Source organism: Theropithecus gelada, chromosome 9 (genome assembly GCF_003255815.1).
Source record: "Theropithecus gelada isolate Dixy chromosome 9, Tgel_1.0, whole genome shotgun sequence".
Lineage (NCBI taxonomy): Eukaryota > Metazoa > Chordata > Mammalia > Primates > Cercopithecidae > Theropithecus > Theropithecus gelada.
The window spans coordinates 6,109,391-6,135,110 of NC_037677.1; the positions used below are offsets into that span (position 1 = coordinate 6,109,391).

Genomic DNA, 25,720 nt, shown 5'->3' on the forward strand with positions numbered 1-25,720 from the left:
GCCGCCAGGACTGAAGCTGGCCAGGGAGACCAGTGTGGAAGTACGGGATGGACTTCTGGAAAGTTGTCTCAAAAGTGAAAAGGCGGCCAGGCGCAGCGGCTCATACCTGCAATCCCAGCACTTTGGGAGGCCAAGGCGGGCCGATCACTGAAGGTCGGGAGTTTGAGACCAGCCTGGCTAACATGGTGAAACCCTGTTTCTACTAAAAAAAAAAAAAAAAAGGCTGGGCATGGTGGCAGGTGCCTGTAATCCCAGCTACTTGGTTGGGAGAATGAGGCAGGTAAATTGCTTGAACTCAGGAGGTGGGGGTTGCACTGAGTTGAGATTGCACCACTGCGCTCCAGCCTGAGCCACAGAGTGATACTTTGTCTCAAAAAAAAAAAAAAAAAAGAAAAGAAAAGAAAAAGTGAAAAGGCCAAGTGCCTTTTTGTTCTCTCTCACTTCCTCTTACTGCCAGTAGTAGTTTGGTATTTAAATAGTGTAAAGGTGCAGTGTGGTGTATATTACGCTGTCTCGTGTACAGTAAGTGATGAGATGGGAGAAGTTTAGGCAACTACTCTAGGCTGCGTCTCTACAAATTACTCATTGCACGTTTGGCAGGTCTTTTGTTGTCAGCAAATGGAAAGTCAAATTAGATGTATTTGTTGTTATCTTTCAGCATTGGTGTTTGAAATATTAGTGATGTCTTGATTCATTGTTGATTCAAAATAAGAATTTTTAGCTGCCATAATCTAAGATGGGTTTAAAAAAGGTAAGAATTTTGCTCGGAAATATGCACCTTCCAAAACTGAGGATCATCCTTTTGAGGTGAATGTGCAGAATTATTACCATTTATACTTCTCATGAACTTTAACGTTTTTGAGTTTTAGCTGTTTTGAAATAATTCCACACTTACAGAAAAGTTGCAAAACTAGTGCAAAGTGTTCCCATAGCACTCTCTTCCAGATTCTGCAAGTGTTACCATTTGACTCTATCATTCTTTCCCTCTCCATTTCTATCTATCTATCTATCTATCTATCTATCTATCTATCTATCTATCTATCTATCATCTAGCTATCCATCCATTTACCTACCTACATATATATACTCATATATATATCTGTCTCATAAAGAAGAAGAGAAAATATATTTATATGGATGTGTGTGTGTGTGTGTGTGTGTGTGTGATGACAGACAGAAATACACGTCGCGCCTGCCCCCCATTTTTTTTCTGAACCATTTGAGAGATGCAGACATGATGCCCCTTTGCCCCTAAATACTTCAGGCTGTATTTCCTCAAAACAAGCAGTATCATGATTGAAATCAGGATATCAACGCTGATACAGTTCTGTTATCGAATATGCAAACTTCAGGTCTCACCAATTTTCCCATTACCGCTCTTTACCTTTAGCAAAATCAAGAACAACATTTTGAGTGATCCAATGTTTCCTCCAGGTTCACAAGCTTATCATCTAGTGTGTCCTCACTCTTTCCTGCCTCTCGTGGCCTTTGTATTTTTGAAAAGTGCAGGCACTGATTTTTTAAAAACATTTTTAAAAAAAAGTTTAAAATGTGATAAAAATGACACAAAATTTACCATCTCAACCATTTTTAAATGTACAGTTCAGTAGTGTTAGGTATATTCACGCCATTGTGCAATAGATCTCTAGAACCTTGTCATCTTATAAAACTGAAACTCTGCGCCCAGTAAACAACAATTCCTAATTTCCCCAACCCCCTGCCCCTGACAGCCACCGTTCTGCTTTCTGTTTCTGTGAATCTGTTGTATTGACCTTGTGTAAGCAGAATCATACAGTGCTTTTCTTTCTGTATCTGGCCTGCTTCGCTTAGCAAAATGTCCTTAAGGTTGACCTCTGGTGTAGCTGTGATGGATTTCCTTCCTTTTTAAGGCTAATATTCAATTGTCTGTAAATTCCACAGTTGACTCATCCATTCATCTGTCGATGGACACTTTGGTTGCTTTACCTCTTTGCTATTGTGAATGATGCTGCAATGGGCATAGGTGTGCACATATCTCTTCAAGAGTCAGGTCACTTATTTTTTAGAATGTCCCGCAACTTGGGTCCATCTGTTTCTTCTTTCTAATTAGCTTTAAGTTCTGTGTGTTTGGCAGGGATGCTTGAGTGGTAGTGATGTGCCCGTCACAGACTAGACTGGTGATGGTGAGGTTAACTTTTTTTTTTTGGGGAGACAGTCTCATTCTGTCACCCAGGCTGGAGTTCAGTGGTGCGATCTCTGCTCACTACAACCTCCACCTCCCAGGTTCAAGAGATTCTCCTGCCTCAGCCTCCCGAGTAGCTGGGATTACAGGCACCCACGACGACGCCCAGCTAATTTTTATATTTTTAGTGGAGATGGAGTTTCACCATGTTGGCCAGGCTGGTCTTAAACTCCTGGCCTCAAGTAATCCACCCGCCTCAGCCTCTCAAAGTGCTGGGATTACAGGCGTGAACCACCACGCCCAGCTGCAAATATCTTGTTTGTTATCAAGCTTCCACCCGCTTGGTGATTCTTGTGTGAAACAATTATTCCTGCAGTGATTACCCAGGGATGACCCACAGATGCCATCATTCCTTCTATACTTATTTGTTGAGATTCTACCCTAAGGAAAAGCTTTCCCATCTCCTGCAAACATTCCTTCATTCATTGTGTCCACAGTTGAGTGGGTTTATGGGTTCCTGTGTTTCTCCAGGTTATAGTCTATTACTATCAGTGTTCATTTTGTGTTCACATTGTACAAGATTTTGGGTGCAGTGGCTCATGCCTATAATCCAGCACTTTGGGAGACTGAGGCAGGGGGGATTGCTTGAGGCTGGGAATCTGAGACCAACCTGGGCAACATAGTGAGACCCTATCTCTACAAAAACAAACCAACCAACAAACAAGGAAAAACACAACAAAACAGATTGTACCAGATTTGGCCAGTGGGGAACCCTTTAGAATAGCCTCGTGTCTTTCTTGACACATCCACATCATCTTCCCATTAACTTCTGTTTCAACATCAGGAGCTTTTGTGCTTCCTGTCTCTACTTATTTTGGAGATAGGGTCTTGCTCTGTCACCCAGGCCGTAGGACAGTGGTGTGATCTTGGCTCAGTGCAACCTCCGCCTCCCCAGTTCAAGGAATTCTGGTGCCTTAGTCTCCTGAGTAGCTGGGATTATAGGCGCCCACCAACATGTCCAGCTAATTTTTGTAGTTTTTGTAGAGATGGAGTTTCGCATATTGGCCAGGCTGGTCTCAAACTCCTGGGCTCAAGTGATCCTCCCACTTCTTCGGCCTCTCAAAGTGCTGGGATTACAAGAGTGAGCCACCACACCCAGCCAGCTTCCTGTCTTTCAACAGTGATCAATTATGGGTGTACATGACATACTAAATAACAAAGATTAAATCTGTTTCAAGCTGTCAAGTGGCCGAACACTGAAGGCTGTCACAGGAAGATTATTTAAAGATACATTTGTTAAAAATACATTGATTGATTAAGAAATTAGAAATTGAAACAGAACTATTTCTACTTGGGGTGTGAACCCCATATCACACTCTGCATCCCCACCAGCAGGGACTGCTCAAGACCCATTGCATACCAAGGGTCTTGACGAAGGAATGTCCCACCCAATCTAGGGCTCCTAGCCCCTGGACTACGCAAGTGGGTCAAATGTATGCCTAACTGTTACATTAGCAGTTTCACTTAATATAGCAGTTTTAGACTCAGAGACTTTTACACAGAGAAGAACCCCGAGATCATTCTGAACTTGAGGTGCAGAACAGTGTGTTGTGCAAAGTCACAGAGTTGCTGAGAGGCAGAGCTGGGATGGGGGCTCAGGCCCCGCCTAGAATCACAGGATCCTTATGTGCAGGACTAGTCAGCGGCCAGCGAGTCTGATTTGCGGCTGTTGGGAAAGTCCCTCTGGGATGGTTCTGACAGGTAGGCATCTGGCTGCTGCATTTGCCATCTCTCTGGCCCACCGCTGTCCACTGTACAGGGAAGGCATCTCCTTCTGCCTTCAAATCAGCATCTGGTTTCTGTTCACAGGAGCAACGCGATGCAGGACAACCCCCGTGCCTTCGTCAGTGTCTCCATCTCCTCTCACAGCCTTGTTCTTTCTCCCGTCTTGTTCTTTAGCCGTTTCTCACAGGGATGGTTTGCAGGTGGCTCGGACACCCTGGTCGCCGTTCCCTGGGGATATATGAGTTTATGAAGACCGAATTGGATATGAGCAAAAGCACTCTTGGAAAAACAGTATTCAATCAATCCCTAGATGAGCATTTTTTTAACTGTCCAGGCCCACCCCAGATGTCTGAATAGAGTTCTTCTGATCTTGGCTGCTCTATAATTTGGCCTTCACCCCTTGATTTACCCAGCAGATCAATGACATTCCCCAGTAGACACACACACACACACACACACACACACACACACACACACACTGCTTCCTGAGGAGGAGTACACAGAAGGGAACATGATCCAGTCTCAACACTGGTGATTACAGACCGTCCCATTCTCTCATTTGAACCCTACACATTGATCCAGCCCAGCCGGGAGGTTTCCCAGCATCTCGTCAGCAGCCAGCATTGCTGTCCAAAACCTGCCCGTTCTTTTTTTGTTTTTGTTTTTGTTTTTTTTTTGGCTTGATTTGGCTCTATTTTTAGAATGTTTTCCCCTGGGAGAAGGCAGAACTGTGAGGGGAACAGAGCAGGGAGAGGTGCCAGCTGTGGCTTGCCAGCCTAGGGTTGCTCCACAGCATGTGTCTACACGGCATTCATGGGCTGGCCTTGCCACACAGAGCCTGGCCCCTGCGGGTCACCCAGGCACGCTTCCCATACCCAGCAGAATGTGATCTGGGTTCCAGTTTCTGTTCTCCCCAGTCCTGGGTTAGGAAACTCCGTTGTTTTGACATTGACTCTCCCCCTCACCCGTGTGTGTGTGTGTGTGTGTGTGTGTGTGTGTGTGTGTGTGTGTGTATGTTGGGGGATGTCACTGATCTGCTGGGGAAACCAAGGGGTGAAGACCAAATCATAGAGCAGCCAAGAGCAGAGGGAATCTGTTCAGACATCTGGGGTGGGCTTGCACAGTTAACAAAAAGTGCTCATCTAGGGATTGGTTAACCTAATACTTCATAGTTTTTCCAAAAGTGCTTTTGCTTATATCCAATTTGGTCTTCGTAATGACCTCTTGAGGTAGATGGGGCTGCTGTTCTCATTCTACAGATAGTTTTACTATGAATGGCTGTCTGTCCACCTCGGAGCCCTGCAGGATTTAGGAAAACTGCTTCCAGCTTATTATGTGCGCCAGTACTCGCTCCTACTTAGGATCATATATTGAGGTTGGACATGGTGGCTTATGTCTGTAATCTCAGCACTTTGAAAGGCAGGAGATTTGCTTGAGGCCAGGAGTTTGAGACCAACCTGGGCAGCATAATGAGACCCCTGTCTCTACAAAAACAAAATATAAAAATTAGCTGAGCGTGGTGGCATGCGCCCATAATCCCAGATACTTGGGAGGCTGAAGTGGGAGGACAGTTTGAGCTGCACTAGAGTTTGTATAATTGTACCAGTGCACTGCAGTCTGGGCAACAGAGCCAGACCCTGTCTCAAAGAAACAAAACAAAAAGGGATTATGTATCGATGAGTTGAATTGCTGCAAATGTAAACATTCATTCATCAAGCAAGCATAGATTGAACACCTTCTCCGTATCGGACACTGTGGTAGGATCTGGTGATTCAAAGATGAACAGCTGTCCCTGTTTCTAAGTTGCCTATAGTCAACTTAATGATTACTCGCAGGTTTCTATTAATATTTGTATTTCATTGAGAGCAATGGGAACTATTGGTGTCTGCCATTTGGGAAGTGGAAGAGATGCTTAGACAGATAAGGGAGCAGAGGTCTAGACAAGGTGTAGAGAGGATCAGAACCCGGGTTGGGGTTCCTAACTCCCAAACAATGTCCCCAGCCACACACTGCAGTCACTGTCTTGCCCTCCCATTTCTATTGAATAAGCTTTGGAGATAAGACAAGCCTGGTTCATCACGATTGATTCTCTAAACCTAGATATGCAGAGGTTCCCTGGAATTGCTTTTGAGTCCCTGCTTAATTCAGCTCTTGACATCACAAGATGAATTCACTCTTTAGTGAATTGCACAGACTCTTGAAAACAATGTTTCTGCTGCGCTAAAGTCCCTGAGCGGGCTCCTTAGCCTGGAGGATGCGTGCTTCAATGGGACGTGACAGCTGCTTTCAAACATTTGAGGGCGAGCACCTGTTGTTGGAGGAGGGGTGTAGGCTTACCCCATGTCCAGCAACAGAAAGAGACAAGGGAGTATGTTCCAGGAAGATCAGCTCAGCTCAGTATAAGCAACGCCTTTTTAGCCAGTAGTGTCATCTAATAATGGAGCAAACAGCTTGGAGCCAAAGAGCCAGGGGTTCAAGCTGAGGATCATAGGACTTTTCAACAGGGGTTTGTGGATTCAGTGGGAAGCTGGCCTGAGAGCTTTCAAGGCCCTTGGAGTGACCACCTGATTTACCCTTTGTACAGTTTGCTTAGTGCAGAACTTAGAGTTTCACTTTGTGAAGGGCGTAGAACACCAACACTCTTCTTATGGCAAGGATGGGCTTCTGCTCCTGTTCCTTTTCTTTTTTATTTTCTTTTGAGACTGAGTCTTGCTCTATCACCTAGGCTGGAATGCAGTGGCCCAATCTCGGCTCACTGCAGCCTCCACCTCCCAGGTTCGAGCTATTCTCCTGCCTTGGCCTCCTGAGTAGCTGGGATTACAGGCACCACACCCGGCTTATTTTTGTATTTTTTTGTAGAGACGGGGTTTCACCACATTGGTCAGTCTGGTCTCGAGCTCCTGAGCTCGAGTGATCTGCCTGCCTTAGCCTCCCAAAGTGCTGGGATTACAGACGTGGGCCACTGCACCCCGCCTCCTGTTCCTTTTCCATCCATGATCTGGAAGAAGGTGGTGTCAGGGTCATAGAAGACCCTTGGACAGGACACATGGGGCGGGATGGTTTAGGGATTAGTCATGGCCATGTTTCCCCTACCCCAAATGGGGTTTTGCCCAGGGCTGTTCCATTGGTTTATCTGGGCCTCACCAACGTCTAGAGTTTTCTTCATCTTGTTGTGTCTGGATCTGCACAATACTGAGAAATTGTCTGGCAAGAAACAAAGCTACTCGTGTTCTAGGTCACAGTTCCATGGCTTAGCATGAAAACAAGCAAGATCCAGGTGTCCAAGGGCCCCTGCATCCCCGACATGCCTCCTGGGTGGCTGGCCACGTCTGCATGGGGTCACTGTGGCCCAGGACTCAGACTCTAGAAGTTGGTTTTGGCAGTGCACCCGGGGACACTGAGTCACCAACCAAACTGGTAAGAGAATGCAGATAAACGTGGTTCGCTTCCAGGAGGATCACAACTGCCAGCAGAGAGTATTTGGGGGGGCTCCCTGCAGAATTCTCTTGTGGGAGAAGGTAGGTGGGAGTTAGGGGCCATTGTGTGTGGTGAGGCAGAGAAGGGAGAATTCGGGCTACTGTACTGGCTACTCTGGCAGAGCCAAGGTGGTGTGATATGTGAGTTTCTCCGTCTATTTTCCATTCACTTATTCTCATGACAGATGCTGGTCTCCTTTGGAGAGGTGAGGCCCGTCACTATTTAATGTGGCACGGTTGCAGGTTCCAACATCCTGCTTTTTTTCTACTCTACCCGGCCCCTTGTTTTCAAGACTTTGAAAGGAATTTTCCAGAATCAAGCTTTCTGGCTCGCCTTCCTCTTTTGCTTTCGTAAGGATAAACACTATTTGGGGGAGAGGGCGGGAGAGATATTGAGAGCCAAGGCACATGAGACAGCGCGGGCAGGGTGCTGCCTCGTGAGCTTGCCTTTTTGTTTTTTTTTTTTTTGAGACGGGGTCTCGCTCTGTCGCCCAGGCTGGAGTGCAGTGGCGCAATCACAACTCACTGCAACCTCCACCTCCCGGGTTCAAGCGATTCTTCCACCTCAGCCTCCCAAGTAGCTGGGACAACAGGCACCTGCCACCACACCCAGCTAATTTTTTGTATTATTTTTTTTGTAGAGGTGGTGGATTAGTCAGGGTTCTCTAGAGGGACAGAACTAATAGGATAGATGTATTTATAAGGGGAGTTTATTAAGGAGTATTGGCTCACACAATCACAAGGTGAGGTCCACAATAGGCCGTCTGCAAGCTGAGGAGCAAGGACGTCAGTCCAGGTCCCAAAACCTCAAAAGTGGGAAGTCAGCAGTGCAGCCTTCAGTCTGTGGTCAAAGGTCCAAGAGTCCCAAAGCTGAAGAACGTGGAGTCCGATGTTTGAGGGCAGCAAGCATCCAGCACAAGAGAAAGATGTAGGCTCAGAGACTCAGCCAGTCTAGTTTTGCCACGTTCTTCTGCCTCCTTTTGCTATGGCCATGCTGGCAGCTGATTAGATGGTGCCCACCCAGACTGAGGGTGGCTCTGCCTCTCCCAGTCCACTGACTCAAATGTTAATCTCCTTTCACAACACCCTCATGGACACACCCAGGAAGAATACTTTGCATTTTTCAATCCAATCAACTTGACATTCAATATTCACCATCACAGATGGGGTCTTGCTGTGTTGCCCAGGCTGGTCTCAAACCCCTGTCCTTAAGCAATCCTCCCCACCTCAGCCTCCCAAAGTGCTGGGATTATAGGCCTGAGCCACCGTACCTGACTTGTTTTAATCTTTTATACTGCATTTTTACTGTACTTCTAATTTTTATTATTATTATTATTTTGAAACGGAGTCTTGCTCTGTCTCCCAGGCTGGAGTGCAATGGCGCTATCTCGGCTCACTGCAACCTCCGCCTCCTGGGTTCAAGTGATTGTCCTGACTCAGCCTCCCGAGTAACTAGGATGATAGGTCCCCACCACCATGCCCAGCTAATTTTTGTACTTTTAGTAGAGACGGGGTTTTACCATGTTGGTCAGGCTGGTCTCGAACTCCTGAACTCAGATGATCCACCCACCTTGGCTTCCCAAAGTTCTGGGATTATAGGCGCGAGCCACAGCACCCGGCCTTACAGTACCTTTTCTATGTTTAGATATACAAATACCTACCATTGTGTTACAGTTGCCTACAGTATTCCATAGTCACATGCTGTACAGATTTGTAGCCTAGAAACGACAGGCTGTACCATGTCGCCTAGATGTGTAGTAGGCTCTGCCATCTAGATTTGTGTAAGTTCACTCTGTGATGTTTGCACAATGCAAAAGTGCTTAGTGATGCATTTCTCAGAACACATCCCCATCATTAGGCAACACGTGACTGTGTTTCTTTTCTTCTTCTTTTGCTTGACCAATAAATTAGGACATCTTAAAACTTTTGAGAAGTACACAAAAAGCCCAAGCCATCCTCCACATCTTTTATAATTTTTTTTTTTTAAGGAAGAGAAACCATATTCATTATTCCTAAAGTGGAAGTGAATCCTCATAAAGGTCTTCATCTCTGTTGCCTTCATGCTGAGTAGACTGGGAAGGAGGAAGAGGGGGTTAGTCTTGCTGTTTCAGAGCCGGCAGAGGCAGGAGAAAGTAAGTGGGCCCATGTGATTCAAATGTGTTGTTCAAGGGTCAACTGTATATGGTTGGCTCTCACCATCTAATATTTTACATAGGAATCTTATAGCTCTGTCTGTCATAAATAAAATGAACTTTAAGTTTCCTTTTCTTTTACTTTCTGTTTTACCAATCAAGGTTATGCTAGCCTCAGAAATGACTAGAGTTGCTTTTATTCTTTTCTATTTTCTGGAACAATTTACTTAGATAAATCATCTGAGGTCAGGAGTTCAAGACCAGACTGGCCAACATGGTGAAACCCCATCTCTACTAAAAATACGAAAAAAAATTTAGCCGAGTATGGTGGCGCAAGCCTGTAATCTCAGTTACTCAGGAGCCTGAGGCAGGAGAATCGCTTGAATGTGAGGGGCAGAGGTGGCAGTGAGCCGAGATGGTACCACTGTACTCCAACTGGGCGATAGCACGAGACTCCGTGTTAACAAAAAAAAAAAAAAAAAGAAAAGAAAAAGAAATGCCTAAAGGAGATGGAGTGACAGGGTCGGGGCAGAGGGAAATGGAAACTTACCGGAGGGTTTGCTGGGACTTAAGTTGAGCAATTTGAGTCACTTCACCCAGAGCCAGGCTATGTGCTGCGTATCCTCCTTACACCCACCTAATGAGACACTAAGTCCACTAGATTGGAGAAAAAAGTATATGATATTTGTAGAAAAATAATAATCTTTTTTTGAGACAGAGTCTTGCTCTGTCACCCAGGCTGGAGTGCAGTGGCACAATCTTGGCTCACTGCAACCTCCACTTCCTGGGTTCAAGTGATTCTTGTGCCTCAGCCTCCCAAGTAGCTGGGATTACAGGTGTGCACCACCACAACCAGCTAATTTTTGTATTTTTAGTAGAGATGAGGTTTCGCCATGTTGGCCAGGTTGGTCTCAAACTCCTTACCTCAAGTGATCCGCCCAACTTGGCCTCCCAAAGTGCTGGGATTACAGGCGTGAGCCACCGCACCTGGCCTCTCCGTGTCTTTTCATGACTTGATAGCTCATTTCTCTTTAGAATAGAATCATATTCCATTGTCTGGATGTTCCATAGTTTATTTATCCATTTACCTACCAAAGGACATCTTGGTGGTTTCCATATTTTAACAGTTATGAATAAAGCTGGTATAAACATCTATGTGCATGCTATGAATTGTTTTTTCGAATCCCTGATGTGACATTGTGTGGATCATCTCAGTCTCTGTTCCCAATCATGTATGAGTTACAAATAATTTATTGAAATAAAAGCCCCCTCCCGTGTCTTTGGCTGGTGATGATGGAAGGGTTTGCTTTCAGTGTTTTGTTTGGTGTCTCACTTCCCTCCCTCATACATGGGATTTTTCACAGGAGCAAATAGTGACTCTTGGTGTCTAATGAGCAACTTCTGATTGCTCCCAGCCTGCCCTGCTTGTCACCTCTCTCACTCTCTCTGGGCAGTGGGTAGGTCCTAGCTCGGTTTAAACGTTTTAACCTGGCTGTGGCTGGCACAGGATCACGGAAATGCGGTTGCTTGTGTTTGTTGTTACAGCAGCATTTGGAAGCACTTGTAGGAGTTAGATGACACTGGCTGGCACAGAAGTGTGGGAACAAAGGTGATCCTGGAGAAAAACCACTCCACTGTCCTCAAGGCTGGACTGAGCTCAGTGAATTCAGCTATGTGAGCACTTCACCAGGCACTTTTTTTTTTTTCTTTTTTTTTCGCAACAGGGTCTCACTCTGTCACCCAGGCTGGAGTGCAATGGTGCGATCACAGCTCACTGCAGCCTCTGCCTCCTGGGCTCAGGTGATCCTCCAACCTCAGTCTCCAAAATAACTGGGACCACAGGTGGGAGCCACCACGCCCAGCTATTTAATTTTTTTTTTTTTTTTTCCAGAGATGGGGTTTCATGTTGCCCAGGCTGGTCTCTTAACTCCTGAGCTCAAGCAATCTGTCCGCCTGAGCCACCCAAAGTGCTGGGATCTGCACCGGCCAGGATCATTTTCAATAATTGCCCTGCTAATGTCTCATTCTACTCACGGAAGGTCCTTCTCTGATCTTTCCTTCCCAAACAGCTCAGTTGTTCTGGGTGAGTCTGAATCAGCCTGATCAGCTGCTGAATTAGGATTCCACTCAGCACCCTGGGGTTAGGGTGGCCCTATAATGAGTCTCCTAGGGAGCTATCTATCTGCGTCTGTGTCAAGTAGAAGGGAAAAACAAAAACAAACAAACAAAAAAACCCGACAAACCCTGCTCCTAATTGGCTTGCTTTCTTGATCTCTGACCTGGTTCATTGACTTTTCTAATCTCAACTCCCTTTACTTCTTCCCATAAAGCAAGTGGGGTTGACTAGGTAGTCTTGAAGTTTCCTTGTATCTTTCATAGGTTCTAGGACAATGACCGAGACAATGACCGAGGAGAAATCATCAATCTGCGCTAGCCTTGGTGTTATTGTAGCTGTAAAAGAATCATCGTATTAGAGGAACGTTTACATTATTGGGGGTGTTTTCTGAAGGACCGCCTTTGTGATACATAGGTTAGGAGCAGGGAAGTTGGCGAAGCCGTAGTTGGATATTTGGGGTGAAGATGGGGTACTAGTAGAGCTAGGGAAGGAGTTAGGAGGATGTCCAAACTAGTAAACTCGGAACCAGTAAATTACCAGAATACAGTTGCAGTTGGATTGTTCCTAAGTGATTTTGTAGTGAAGCAGTTTCATCTCTCATGAGGGCTCTACCCTAACTTACCTGGGGCTGTAAAGGTTGCCAGGAGTTCTAGCTGGCCATTAAAAAAACAAAACCAAAAACAAGTGTGCATTCGTCCTTGCTCCCACGCACTCCCAGTTTGCACTTAGATGTAAGGAGCAGGAGGGGGATTGAGTAACTTCCTTTTGCCTGCTGCATAGCAAGTGTAGGAGCCGAATGGGAAAGAACGTAGTCTTCCCTCTAGACTCGCAACGCCTTAAGGAAAAGTGCCCAGTCTGCGAAAGTTCAGCTGGACCTCCGGGACATCAACTTCCTGTGCCCTAAGAGCTGACGGCTGTCAGATGCGTTATCTAGGTCAAGAGATTAATGATGTGCCTCTGCTGGGGCAGACGCCATCTCTCTGCTCTCCCTGTGAGCTGAAACCAGCAATGTGTTGCAAGCTTGGAGGGAGTGTGGAAGAAGGCCCCCTGGTCCGCTTGCCTGGCCTGTAGGTGTGCAAAATTGGTGGGCAAGCAGCGGGCGCTCAGGTGCACCGTCATTCCCCAGGAACCGCGGGCGCTCTTTGCAGGGGTGCAGCCGCTCTCCCCGCACGCAGCCTGCAGCCCTCCCCGATCCCCCCGAACCCCAGGGCGGGGACTCGTCCCGGTGGCGCGGGCGCTCGCTGCCTGCTGTTTCCCTCTTCGGGTCAGCTTTTATTTCAGGAGTGGAGTGGGACTCTCCCCTGGGCGTTTAGGGTGTCGCCTCTGGCATGTGCTCCCACTGCAGAAAACAAGTCTAAATGCAACGCATCGGGTTTCTGAACAGCCGCCAGAGCGCGGAAACCAGACCGTCAGCAAAGCTGTCGCGGGAACAGGGGCTCTGAGAGGGCGGCGCGCGGGGCGGGGTGCCGGAGTGGGGGTCGAGGCGGGGGGTGGGGGGCGGGGCACAGGCCAGGTGGCAGATGTTGCGCGTTCCGGGGCCCCTCGGCAGGCGGCGGGGCGGGAGGAGTGGAGGCCCGGGTGGGGCGGGCGCGCGGGGCGGGAGCAGCCCTGGTCGCCGCCTGGGCGCGGGCGCCCTCCCTGTGGAGCATGCGGGACGTGAGCGACGTGTGGCAGCCTCTGCGCAGAGTTTTCCGCCGCCGTGTAGATTTCAGCAAGCGCCGCCTTCCCTCCAATCACAGCCCAGCCTCAGCGCCAAGTGTGCACCTCTCTGCAAGGCGGCGCAGAGGTCCTGTACTGAGGCTTCGTTTGCAAAAATTACATCCATGTCGTGCTCCGGTGCAGGCGGCGGTTCCCCACCAAAAGCAGCCCAGATCTTCCCCGCACGCCTCTGACTGACTGCACGACCGTCACAAGTCGCGAGCTGGTGCAAACTGTGAGGGCCGGGAAAGGAGACGGGGCACGCATACACCAAAAAGTGGGGAGGCAGAGCTGCAGGGTGTGCAGGATAATGGAGTTAATGGAGTTAATTTTAGGAGTCTGCATAATAAGGGGCCGCCCCCAAGTTTTCCCGCGACTTCGGTAATGAATTGCAGATCGAAATGGGTCTGGTTTTATTCATTCTTCTACTCGGGGCGATAAAGGTTTATTGAATGGTGTGCATGGTGAGTGTGAAAACCAGATGCCAGCTGCCCCCAGCCCCAGTCCACTTCAGTCCAGCTCCCTGGGGCTTTCCCGCCCCCTCCTCGTGCCCAGCATCGCAGGCCTCTCAAGGTTCCCAGTCTTTGGGCTAGGGCAGGGGGAGCAAGGCTCAGTTCAAGTCCAGGTTTCTAAGGGATTCAGCAAAGTGGACAGGGTGAGGCAGGAGGGTCAAGGAAGCTTCCTCTCCGCGGGTGGTCCGGGTCGTGGCGGGGGATGGGCTCACGAGTATTATCAGGGGGCAGCCTGGCCCAAGTCCTTACCTGGACAGCGCCTGCCCCGCAGAGCGTGTTAGGAATGCGGAGTATCAGGGCTCCACGGCCCTAAAGGAGCTGCACTGGTAGGATGCACTTTAAGCAACTTCCCAAGGGATTCGGGTCGGGGTCCACGGTCCACACTGGGCAGGACTGCATCGCTGCTCTCCTCCCGGCTAGCACAGTTGAGTTGAGGGGCCGAAATTATTCGGGGAAGCTGCGCCAGACGTCCCGAAGGGACAACGGGACGAGGGGATAACAGCAGCCAGGACCTTCAGCAGGGCTGGGCGGCAGGAGCTGGTGCGCCGCCGTCGCCGGCCCGCAGGGGGAGCCCGCAGGCCGCCTCCCGGCTCGCCCACCCTCCTCCCCACGTGGAAGGGGGCTGGGACCCAAGGAATGCGGCCCGCCCCGAGGCTGACGTGAGCGTCTGCGGCCAGCCCGGATTCTTTAAAAGCCGGCGGTGCGTGGGGCATCCCAGCCGAGCCGGAGAGGAGGCGAGCGGCAGGGCCTGGTGGCGGGAGTGCGGCTGTCACTGCGTCCGAGCATCCCAGAGCTTTCCGAGCGGACGAGCCGGCGGTGCCGGGCATCCCCAGCGTCGCACCCCTCGCAGCACACGTCGAGCCCCGCACCGGCAAGGGTCCGGAACTTAGCCCAAAGCACGTTTCCCCTGGCAGCGCAGGGAACGCCCGGCCGCGCGCCGGCGCACGCCCCCCTCTCCTCCTTTGTTCCGGGGGTCGGCGGCCGCTCTCCTGCCAGCGTCGGGATCTCCGCCCTGGGAAGTGGGCCGTCGGGCACAGCCGCGAAGATGCCGTTGGAACTGACCCAGAGCCGGGTGCAGAAGATCTGGGTGCCCGTGGACCACCGGCCCTCGTTGCCCAGATGTGAGTGCAGCTGCGTGGGGCCGGGCTGCAGGGCGCGCTGCGCTGGGCCGGGCCATTGTGTGGGGCGGCTTTGTGCTGACGCCCCTCTGCGGGGGGCGCGCCCGTGCGGGTCGCGCCGGCGGGGCGGGGCGGAGGCCGCGGGCTGCGCGTCCTCGGCAGGGCGGCGGGGGCGCTGTAGCCCTGTACCGGTGGATGCCCCGCCGGCCCGGAAACGGCGAGTGCGCGGGGCCGGGCTGCATGCGCCGAGACAGAGGAACGCGCGCGCCTGGGTAGGCGAGTGAGGGGATCCACATGCTCCGCGATCCCTGTCCTCGACCCCCGTACCGGGCGTCCGCGGCCGGAGCTCAACCCAAGGACCCGGCCGCTCACGCCTCCACCCCTCTCCACGGTCCGATCTCCTCTCTCATCCTGTTTCCATCTCCTCATCCCACTTGCTATGCATTCCTGACCCCTCGCTTCACTTAAGAACCTATTTCTCTGTCCTGTTTTCTCTTTCGACATGTATGTTTCTGTTTTTCTCTCTGTTTCTACCTCCTTCGTCTCCCACTCTGTGTTTCTTTCTGCTTTTAACTCTTTCTCTCTTCTTCACTCTCTCTTCCGCGCATCTCCAGTGCTGGGGGCGCCAGGAGAGCCACCTTGAGCCACGCCTGTGCCCCGGGCTTTCGGGAGGGTCGGGGGGGTTGGTGAGTGCACAGTTGGCGCTGCTCCACGCGGCCCGGGCGCACGCACTCCCCAGTGCTCGGAATTGGCTGGCAGTGCCCTGCCCTGCCCCGCCCCGCCGGTCTCCCCCTGCCACCCTGCGATCGCTTGGGAGACGGTTACCTCGAGCTCCACCTCAGCTGCGGAGCGCCGCCGCGGAAAAGAGCAGGTGGGCAGCGCAGAGAGGCGACGCTGCCTCTCCAGGTAATGCGCCCTAGCACCCATGGACTGGACAGGGAGCCGCCTGCTGCTGTTTTGCCCAGGTCAGGTCGTAGCCTGAGCAGTGACCGTGGGATCCAGGTGCAAACTCTCCAGGTGGCTTCAGGTTATCCGAAGGCGCGTGAACACAGGCGGCTGGCAGGGTGGCCCGGGTACCACGTTTCTTAGGACGTCCTCCGCGGGACTTGACAGCTCTTCTGGAGCCCTGCCCGGTCTGAATCACCGGCCTCATCCAGACTTGCCCCTCTCCCCACACCCACCCCCGTGGTGTGCCCTGGGTGGAGACGTCAGCAGATCCACCCTGCTGGACTTCAGGATTCTGGGGTAGCCCTCAGGAGAGATCTTGTTCCCCCTCTTGGTGAGGTAGCCCGGGACTGGGGGCTGCAGGTGTGTTGCCCAGCCCTGTCAGATGTGCTTGAACTGGCATGGCCCATGGTTCTCTTGTCTTTGTGTAAAACCTGTAAGTGGAGTGGAATGCAGCTCTTAAATCCTCAGAGAGGTTTGGGCAAGGCCAAATGCAGAAACAACTTTTGCATAAAACAAGTATTATATCTATAGCACTTTGTAAACTGTAACGGAGGCTAGTCCCATGTATGTAAATACATGTGATTGTATGCGTATGCCCGTGGGTCTGGGAGGAGTGTCTCATGTCTTCCAGGGTTCTGAGATGGGTAGGCATCAGTTCAGTTGTGATCTTGAGAAACATCAGCATGCACCAAGGCGTTCTCCCTCCAGGCTTGGCTCCTGATCCGTTAGACCCCATCAACCTGCACGTCTCGCACGCAGTGAGAGATTTGCCTAAGAATCCCTGTCAGAATCATTCAGAGCTGGAGGGTGGGAGGTTGGCTAAAGCCCAGGGATTAATTCTCTTGTCCCGCCCACTGCTGGCATTCTCCTGTGTGGCTCTGGGGTCTAGTCTCAGACACATTCCTTCTTGTAACAAGATCTGCAACCTGGGTATCACACATCCTTATTTCAGGTGGTGGTGTCTGTCTGTTTATGTAGTCACATTTATCTCTTACTGGAATGGAGGGAAGAAGGTATTTCTATTCGGTATCTTTCCTGACACCCTCCCCTAATTCTCTAATGGCATTTGGGACATTGGGTGGGTTTTTCTTCCTTTCTTTTTTTTTGAGATGGTTTTTCACTCTGTCACTGAGGCTGGAGTGCAGTGGTGTGATCTCACTGCAACCTCTGCCTCCAGGTTTTAAGCAATTCTCGTGCCTCAGTCCCCCAAGAAGCTGGGGTTACAGGCGTGCGTCACCATGCCCAGCTAATTTTCGTATTTTTAGTAAAGACGGAGTTTCACCATGTTGGCCTGGCTGGTCTCCCGACCTCAAGTGATCCACCCACCTCAGCCTCCCAAAGTGCTGGGATTATAGGCGTGAGCCACCAGGCCCAGCTGGGTGGGTTTTCTTTCTCCTAAACCTGTTGCCATCTTTACAAGGGGCCTTCTCATTGGGGGTCTGCAGCAGAGTCCCCTGAGGTTTATTATTTATTTATTTATTCATTTTTGAGGCGGATTCTCACACTGTCACTCAGGCTGGAGGGCAGTGGTACGATCATAGCTCACTGTAACCACCAACTCCTGGGCTCAAGTGATACTCCCGCCTCAGCCTCTCCAGTAGCCGGAACTTCAAGTGTGCACCACCACACCCGGCTAATTTAAACAATTTTTTTCGTAGAGATGGAGTCTTGCCATGTTGCTCAGGCTGGTCTCGAACTCCTGGCCTCAAGTGATCCTCCCACCTTGGCCTCCCAAAGTGCTGAGGTTACAGGCATGTGCCACCATTCCCAGCCTCCCTGAGGTTTATTGCTGAAGGAGGGTGTCTAGGACACTGCTTTTTATAGACAAAGAACAGTAAAACAACAAAACAAAAACTACTATATCGATAAGCTGCATTATATTCTTGCCTCGGAGGCACATTAACGGGATGCCCTATTGCTACATCAATGTGGTGGTAAATGTTTCTTACAAAACCTGTAGCTTCCTTCGCATGCATCCCGTAACTCCTGCCGACTTATTGAATTTGTGAGTCAGCATAATGGGCAGGAAGTACCTTTTTGACTGGCAAGGTCTAACTTTTCTTTCTGTTCTTCATCACTAAAATTCAAGAGCCTCTGTGTTCTGAGGGATCCTGGGTACTGGGCTGAGTCCTCAGACAGTGCTTGGGACTTGGCATTAAATCAGAAGTTGCCATGATCAGTGGAGCTAATGGGGTATTGATCAGGCCAGTGCAGGGTTGTAAACAACAGGTAAAAGACAGCCTTTTAAAGCACCAAACTTTCTTTTTTGAGACAGGGTCTCACTCTGTCACCCAGGCTGGAGTGCAATGGTGCAATCATGTCTCATTGTAGCCTCGAACTTCTGGGCTCAAGCAATCCTTCTGCCTCAGCCTCCTGAGTCGCTGGGAGTGTGGGCATGTGCTACTGCGCCCAGCTAAGTTTTAAAAATATTTTTGTACAAATGGGGTCTCGCTATGTTGCCCAAGCTGGTCTCGAATTCCTGGCCTCAAGCGATGCCCCCTTGGCCTCCCAAAGTGCTGAGATTACAGGCGTGAGCCACTGTACCTGGCCTTTTTTTTTTTTTTTTCCTCTTAAATACAGTGAAATGAGACAAACTGCTAGCTTGTCTTTGCTCAGGATTTAGATAGACACCGCAGGAAATTGAGTCTGAAGAAAGGTGGATGTGGTACTCAAATACAGATAGACTTTCATCTCGGTAGGGAGTTACACCGGCTGATGGTGTTCTACCTTAAGGAAGCGGGGTGGGTGATGTCCTAGAGAAATCCTGCCTCATCCCTGGGTAACCCCTACAGTTTATTTTCTGGGGATGCATTCTGTGTTAGGGTTTGAGTCAGTGGGGGATACAGGCCGTGTGGGCCGCTGCCTGTCTGTCTGCGCACTGCACACCGTTGGAGAGGTTAGTAACTTAATCTAGCTGGGAGAGCAGGAATAGGAACCCAGGGGTGCCAGCCTCTCACTGTCCAGGTGAGGGATTCACCATCCATCTGGCTGCTGCCTTCCATAATTGGCTCCTTGTGTCACTGTATCCCACAGCTGGACAGCCAGCCTTCAGTTTTCTTTTGACTTCCTGTGTACGTTTAACTGCAGGGAACGGGCCCCAGTAGGCAATCTGCGTTGTACACTAATGGTACTGCGGGCTTGTAGACATTGGCCCAAAGGCACTACTCAGCCACGCTGACCCTGTCTTCCCCAAGTAGCCTCTGTCTCACGGGTACACAGTGCATGCACCTGGTACATGTGCCCAGCGAGCGAGCGTGTCGTGAACGTAACAACCTTGCAGAATCGAAGCTCTGTGCTTGGGACTTGATAACTTTCTGGGAGGATTTGCCCAAGTGGCCATGGTCATAACCACGACAATACTTTGTGCATGAGTCCCCCAGACTCAATTCGGGTGTTTAGTCTGTTACCCAGGGTCTTTACACAGTTGCTTCCTTCCCCTGTAACGCAGTGACATCTGTGTTCCCCCAGGCATGTTTCAATTGGCATATAAAGTCCACATCTAAATACATTTAAGTTTCACAACTTTCAAAACTTTGTGTGTGTGAAAAAGAAGTTAAAATATTAAACATTTACATAAAATGAAATGAGACACACAGTTACTCTTTGGAAAATCTTGTGTTAAACTCTAATTTTTTTGTTGTTTTTTTTGAGACAGAGTTTTGCTCTGTTGCCCAGGCTGGAGTGCAGTGGTACAATCTCAGCTCACTGCAACCTCTGCCTCCCGAATGCAAGTGATTCTTCTGCCTCAGCAGATGGGATTACAGGTGCCTGCAACTGAGCCTGGCTAATTTTTGTATTTTCAGTAGAGACGGAGTTTTGCCATGTTGGCCAGGCTGGTTTCGAACTCCTGACCTCAGGTGGTCTGCTCTCCTCTGCTGCCCAAAGTGGTGGGAGACCATGCCCAGCCAATACCTATCTTTTCTAATCACTGTGTCTTGCCAGGGAGGGTGATGAGGCAGGTGGGGGTGTCTCCTTTTTGGTGCTAAAAAGGCCCATTGAGAAGAGAAGAAGAAACTGAGGGTCACAGAATTGGAAACATGAGGTGTGCTATGAGGTTTTCAAAGGGGCTGGGGTTGGAAAGTAAGACTCAAAGATTTAGTGAGGATTTGTGATTACCTCATCTGTCCAAGACAGTGGTGGGTGTCCGAAGGGAGGGACAGCTGCAAACACCTCTGGCGCCCTCTCTCTGAATCTCACTGTACGAGAAACCAGCGCATAGGCACAATGGCTCTGCTTTGCCAAGAAGGGACGGGCGGTTTATTTGGGTTTGAAATCCAGTCTGAACTTCTGCCCTATGGTGTTTACTCTGCTTTCTTTATTGTTGTTGTTTTTCCCTCCCTAAATGTCTACTGCCAGAGGATATTTGTTTCTATGGTTAATGTGTAGACATAATCCTCTATTGGATAAATCAATCAGCCTCTGCTTCCTTGGCGTGGTTCTGACAGAGATATTCTGCACATGTGCACAGCTGAAAGTATGTGTGTGCATCGGTCTCTGCATATCTGGGTGTCCTTAGGAGCAGCGGTGCGGTGGGGACACCGGGTAGGACCAGGAGGGCCCCTTGGCCTGGGGGAGGAGTCAGTGGATGGGTATTGTGTCCAAGGAGTTGCTGCCACTTTTCTGATGTGGCAGCTACAGCTGCCAGAATGACCCTGGGCACTCTGGGGTGTGCCTCACTGGCTTTCAGGGAGGCCACCATCTCTCTGTGTGCTCCTGGGGACACAAGAAAGCCCCTGGGTGCTTTGTGCTTGTTTGTTCCACTTACGTGCTCAGGATGCCCGGCTCACCCTGGGCAATGAAAAGCGTCTGTTTTCAAGGAACTGTTTGTTCTAGGTCACTGGACACCAAGGGCATGCCAGCCCAGGGCTCTTAGCATCTCCTGAGCGTCTCCACATCCGCAGATAGCCTGTCTGTCTCCTCACTCTGCCTGCTGAGAAGGCCACTAATGGTCTCCAAATAGCGTGGAGGGGACCAAGACCCGACATTTCATGCCTGCCTCCCCGTCCCCGCCTCCAGGCCTAGGAGCAGATCCTGGACCTTGACTCCAGTCTGGAGCCCTGTGGGGGGATCCGGCTGACAGAGGGGCTTCTTCCCTGAGCCACTGCCCATCTGAGGGCGGGCGGCTTCCACAGCCTAAGCCTGCTCACTTCGGACGTCAGGGCCTCTGTCCAGTCTGACGTCTGCCTGGTTCTGTGTGCAGCTTTCAGAGGTTTTCCTGCAGGCCATGTGGGCTGTGTCTGGGGGTGGTGAGGACAGCCAGGCTGACCACGTGGCAGTGGGCGCTGGGCAGTGCCGCCCAGGCGGGAGCTGGCGGGTATCATCTGGCCCTGGAGCTTGCATGTCGGCAGGATGCGGGAGTTGCCTGAGACTCTCGGGGCCAGGCGATAGCCGGGAAGATACTCGGTCCTTGGCTTCCAGAGCAGGGGCTTCTGGCTGCTTTCTGAGAAACCCAGCAAAACCCCGCTCCCTGCTGTGTTGTCTTACTGAGATGCCGAGACCGTTGTGTAGCCATGGAAGCCAGGAGGGCGCTGGCGGGCAAGAGCATATCCAGGTTTCCTGGAGACAGCTGCGGCCCCTCCTGAGGCTTCATACCGTCCCTTCCCTTGGCGGTACCCCAGCGTTCATCCGAGCCTGGCACCAGAAGAGGGGGTCAGACAGGGCGAGAGGCTCAGGCGTGGAGGATTTACCTGTCCACTGGGGTAATTTTAGCATTCTGCCTCCCTGACCTACTTTCATTTGATAAACTCTTTTCATTTTCTTCTAATTTTTTTTTTTAAATTAATTTTTTTGTAGAGACAGGGTCTTGCTATGTTGCTCAGGCTGGTCTCAAACTCATGGTCTCAAGTGATCCTCTTGCCTCAGCTTCCCACAGTACTGGGATTATGGGCATGAGCCACCGTGCCTGGCTGTAAACTCCTACTTTTAGAAATTACGTTTTTAAAGATTTTTGTTTTTTAGAAATGCTGCCCATACCTCCTATGTGGAGGTTCGGGTATTGATGGTGGGCCTCTCTGTCTCTTGACCCCGGGGCCCCAGACCCCTGCTCTGTCCCCTTGTTGTGTTGGAATCCACCCTCTCGACTATGAGCCCCACCCTCCCTGGCGAGAGCAGTCCTTTCCTCCCACCCGCAGGGGCATTTCCACTTCCACTGTGGTGTCAGTCACTGGTTCCCTGCTGGGTTTGTGTGTATCAGCTCGGGAATTTGGTGTTGGGACTGTCTTTGCCAAGTAGAACCTAAAGGCAGGATTGAGGGACAGGGAGTGGCTGGGGGGCTGTGGCCACTAGGGTTGCCTGGTCCCTCTCTGGTACAATGCCAGGGACTGCAGGATGGGGAGATGAAATGAAAATTTCAATGAATGCTGGGTGTGGTGGCTATGCCTGTAATCCCAGCACTCTGGGAGGATTGTTTGAGACCAGGAGTTCGAGACCAGCCTGGGCAACACAGCGAGATCCCATCTTTACAAAGATAAAAAAAATTAGCCAGGGATGGTGGTGTGCACACTTGTAGTCCCAGCTATTGGGGAAGCTAAGACCAGAGGATTGTTTAAGTCCAGAGGTTCGAGGCGGAAGTAACCTCTGGTGGCCATTGCACTCCAGCCTGGGCAACAGAGTGAGACCCTGTCTCAAAAACATTTTTGGTGAAATTCTTCAGGGTTATTGTTGGGCGTGGCCTCTGCTCCTCTTCTCCGGTCACTTGGTCCATGACACACCCTCTTGCTTGTTTTTCCAGCCTGTGGGCCAAAGCTGACCAACTCCCCCACCGTCATCGTCATGGTGGGCCTCCCCGCCAGGGGCAAGACCTACATCTCCAAGAAGCTGACTCGCTACCTCAACTGGATTGGCGTCCCCACAAAAGGTGAGGCTGGGTCTTGAGGCCAGTCCCCTGCAAATGCAAAAACTTGACCTTCCAGCTCAGTTACTAGTTTCACAGGCAGGACCACCCCTGGGCACATCTGTCCCCTGGTCAGGGAGTCTGATCCTGCCTCCCGTGCAGCTGGGTCCTCCTCCACACTGTGTGTACACCCTTCTTCTGTTGGGGTTTTTTCCTCATTGGCCATTCTCTTTCCCACTCCCCTAAATCCTGCCCTGACTCAAATTTCACCTCCTTCAAAACCATCTCCGGCCACCTCAGTCCTTTACATTCCTGTGGCACTCAGTCCTAGCTAACATTCCTCTGCTGATGGCCCTAAGCACTGCATACCATAGATGAAGGGACTTCAACCCCCGGGCTGTGGACTGCTATGTGAGTGGCCTGTTAGGAACCGGGCTCCAGGAAGTGAGTGGCAGTGAGTAAGCATTGCCACCTGAGCTCCTCCTCCTGTGTGATCAGCGGTGGCATTAGATTCTCATAGGAGTGAACCCTATTGTGAACTGGGCATGTGAGGGATCTAGGTTGTGTGCCACTTATGATAATCTAATGCCTGATGATCTGAGGTGGAACAGTTTCATCCCAAAGCCATACACCCACAGCCCCTCCCTGTCCATGGAAAAACTGTCTTCCACGAAAGGGGTCCCTGGTGCCAAAAAGGATGGGGACCGCTGTTGTAGATGATGCATTTAAGAATCTCTGCTTGGTCTTCCCAACTAGATGGTGCACATCTTGTGGATAGGTGGATAGGCACTGTTGTTGTTTTTTAAATTTTATTTTAGATTAGGGGTACATGTGCCTCTTTGTTACTTGAGTATATTGCATATTGATGGGGATTGGGCTTCTAGTGAACTGTTACCCAGATAGTGAACATTGTACCCAACTGGTTATTTTTTAACCCTTGCTCATCTCCCACCCGCCCCTCTTTTGAGGGCATGGTTTTTGTGTTTACCATCCCCACTGTGCCCAGCTCAGTGCCCAGGAACCATGGAACACATTCCCCCGGCCTTGGCCCTGGCGGCTGCACCAGCAGAAGGGCTGACCTAGATCTGGCAGTGGGTGTGAGACCCCACTCACTTTCTGATACCATTGGTGGAAATGTGTTGTCCCTATTTTTGTTAGACTTGGGGCCTCCCCCAACCCATCTTCACAGTGTCAGTCTCTGGTTTAGGATATCGTGAGACTGGGATGAGACTGGGATTGTAGACTTGGCTGGAGGGGACAGCGCTGCAGAGCATGTGGCAGGAGCATTGCAGCTGGACTGGGGAAGCCGGGCTGCCTGTGGCCTGCTGTCCTCAGGAGTTGAGGGTAGCGCAGGACTGGGTGCCGGCATTGCTTCCATGTTGTATCATCTCATTCAGTCAGCGTGGTTGGCTGGGTGGCTCTGCCTTTGGTCGATCCCACGATCCCAGTGTGAGTTGGCCCCTTCCTCCTGCTCAATCATCCAGGCTGTTCTCCTCTTTCCCGTCCACAGTTTTCAACGTCGGGGAATATCGCCGGGAGGCTGTGAAGCAGTACAGCTCCTACAACTTCTTCCGCCCCGACAATGAGGAAGCCATGAAAGTCCGGAAGTAAGTCTGGGCTGTGGGAGTAAGTCTGGGCCGGGGGAGTGAGGCTGGGCCGGGGGAGTGAGGCTGGGCCGGGGAAGTGAGGCTGGGCCGCGGGAGTGAGGCTGGGCCGGGAGAGTAAGGCTGGGCTGCCGGCTTCGGCTTGCTTTGTTCCGAGCCAGGCTCTGTAGGAGGCAGAGAAAGCCGGCCTGCAGGGTGGCTCCTGTTGGTGGCCCTCAGGGCTGTGCAGTGTGGGAGCAAGCTCCCCTGCCCCTCTGAGGTTGCTCTCATCTGTTCCCTGAGGGTCTCACTGAGCTGACCCTCACTGGGACAGCCGCAGAAGCACCCTCACTGAGAATTAACAAGTCCTGTTTGCCGAGAGTGTCTGTTTATGTTTGGAAAGGATTTCTTGTTAAGTGCGAGTTGATTGTGAAACCCCAGTGCAAGGGTGTTTGGCCCCGGCTGCATGGGCTGGAGTCTCCTGGGGGATGCTAAAACCCCTGATGCCAGGCCCCACCCCAGACCAGTTAGCGCAACTCTGTGGGTGGCTCTGGGCAGCCATTTCTTAGCAGCTCCCCAGGAGTGGTTCCCGTGTGCAGCCTGGCGCCAGCACCACCTCCCGAGGGTGCCTGAAGCCACCTGTGCAGGGCCCCAGGTTGGTAGCCTCTGGGCCTGAGGGGTGCTGGCCAGCCTGCCCAGTGCTGAGCAGTGTAGAATGGAACCACCAGTTACTCTGCCTGTCGGGGTGCGTCGGGGGTTTCTTGGGCTGCCCCAGCGGATGCACTAGCGCTGACATTTGGCATCTCTTGTGCATTCCAGGCAGTGTGCCTTAGCTGCCTTGAGAGATGTCAAAAGCTACCTGGCGAAAGAAGGGGGACAAATTGCGGTAAGTCCAGGGAATGTAGCTGGCTCAGTGTCCAGTCCCACCCAGGAGGGTGTCCTCACTGGCCTGGCGTGTACCGAGACCCATGCCTCTGGCCCTGAGGGTGGAGGAAAGCAGGGGACCAGGGCAGCCTAGTGGCTCAGGAAAGCGGATGTGGGATGGACTCAGGGACCCACACCCTCTGCGGCCAGTCCCCCACCTCCAGGGCGGGCAGGACCTGGGTGGCCCACAGGACCACTGGCCCTTCCTTGTACACTGTCCCATTGCACATTACTGTTTTGCTTGTTTGCTTTTGGGGTATTCCCCCCATGCTACCACCCCTGAGTGCTGTTGGTAGTTGGGGGAGGCCTGCCCCGTGGGTGCGCCCTGGGGAGGACTGTGGGCAGGCACCAGCTCCCCTGAAGCGCTTTTGGGGCTTATTGCTGGAGATGATGGGCCTGGCATCCTTGCTGTTTTGGTAAACGTTGTTAAACTCA

General features: G+C 51.1%; 1 protein-coding gene across 4 annotated transcripts in view; it reads left to right on the plus strand.

Annotated features, from left to right (window-relative positions):
• Positions 1 to 25,720, plus strand: part of PFKFB3 (6-phosphofructo-2-kinase/fructose-2,6-biphosphatase 3) — an 88,050-nt gene that overhangs the window by 43,200 nt on the left and 19,130 nt on the right. For 2 of the 4 annotated variants that reach the window (XM_025395719.1, XM_025395720.1), the window contains exons 1-4: positions 14,544 to 15,001; positions 22,677 to 22,802; positions 24,289 to 24,385; positions 25,181 to 25,247. In XM_025395719.1, coding sequence (XP_025251504.1) covers positions 14,926 to 15,001; positions 22,677 to 22,802; positions 24,289 to 24,385; positions 25,181 to 25,247 — 366 coding nt within the window. In that variant the 5' untranslated portion in view covers positions 14,544 to 14,925. Of the gene's footprint in view, positions 1 to 14,543; positions 15,002 to 22,676; positions 22,803 to 24,288; positions 24,386 to 25,180; positions 25,248 to 25,720 lie in introns of those variants that run through there. The other 2 variants (XM_025395722.1, XM_025395718.1) reach the window with 1 other exon arrangement.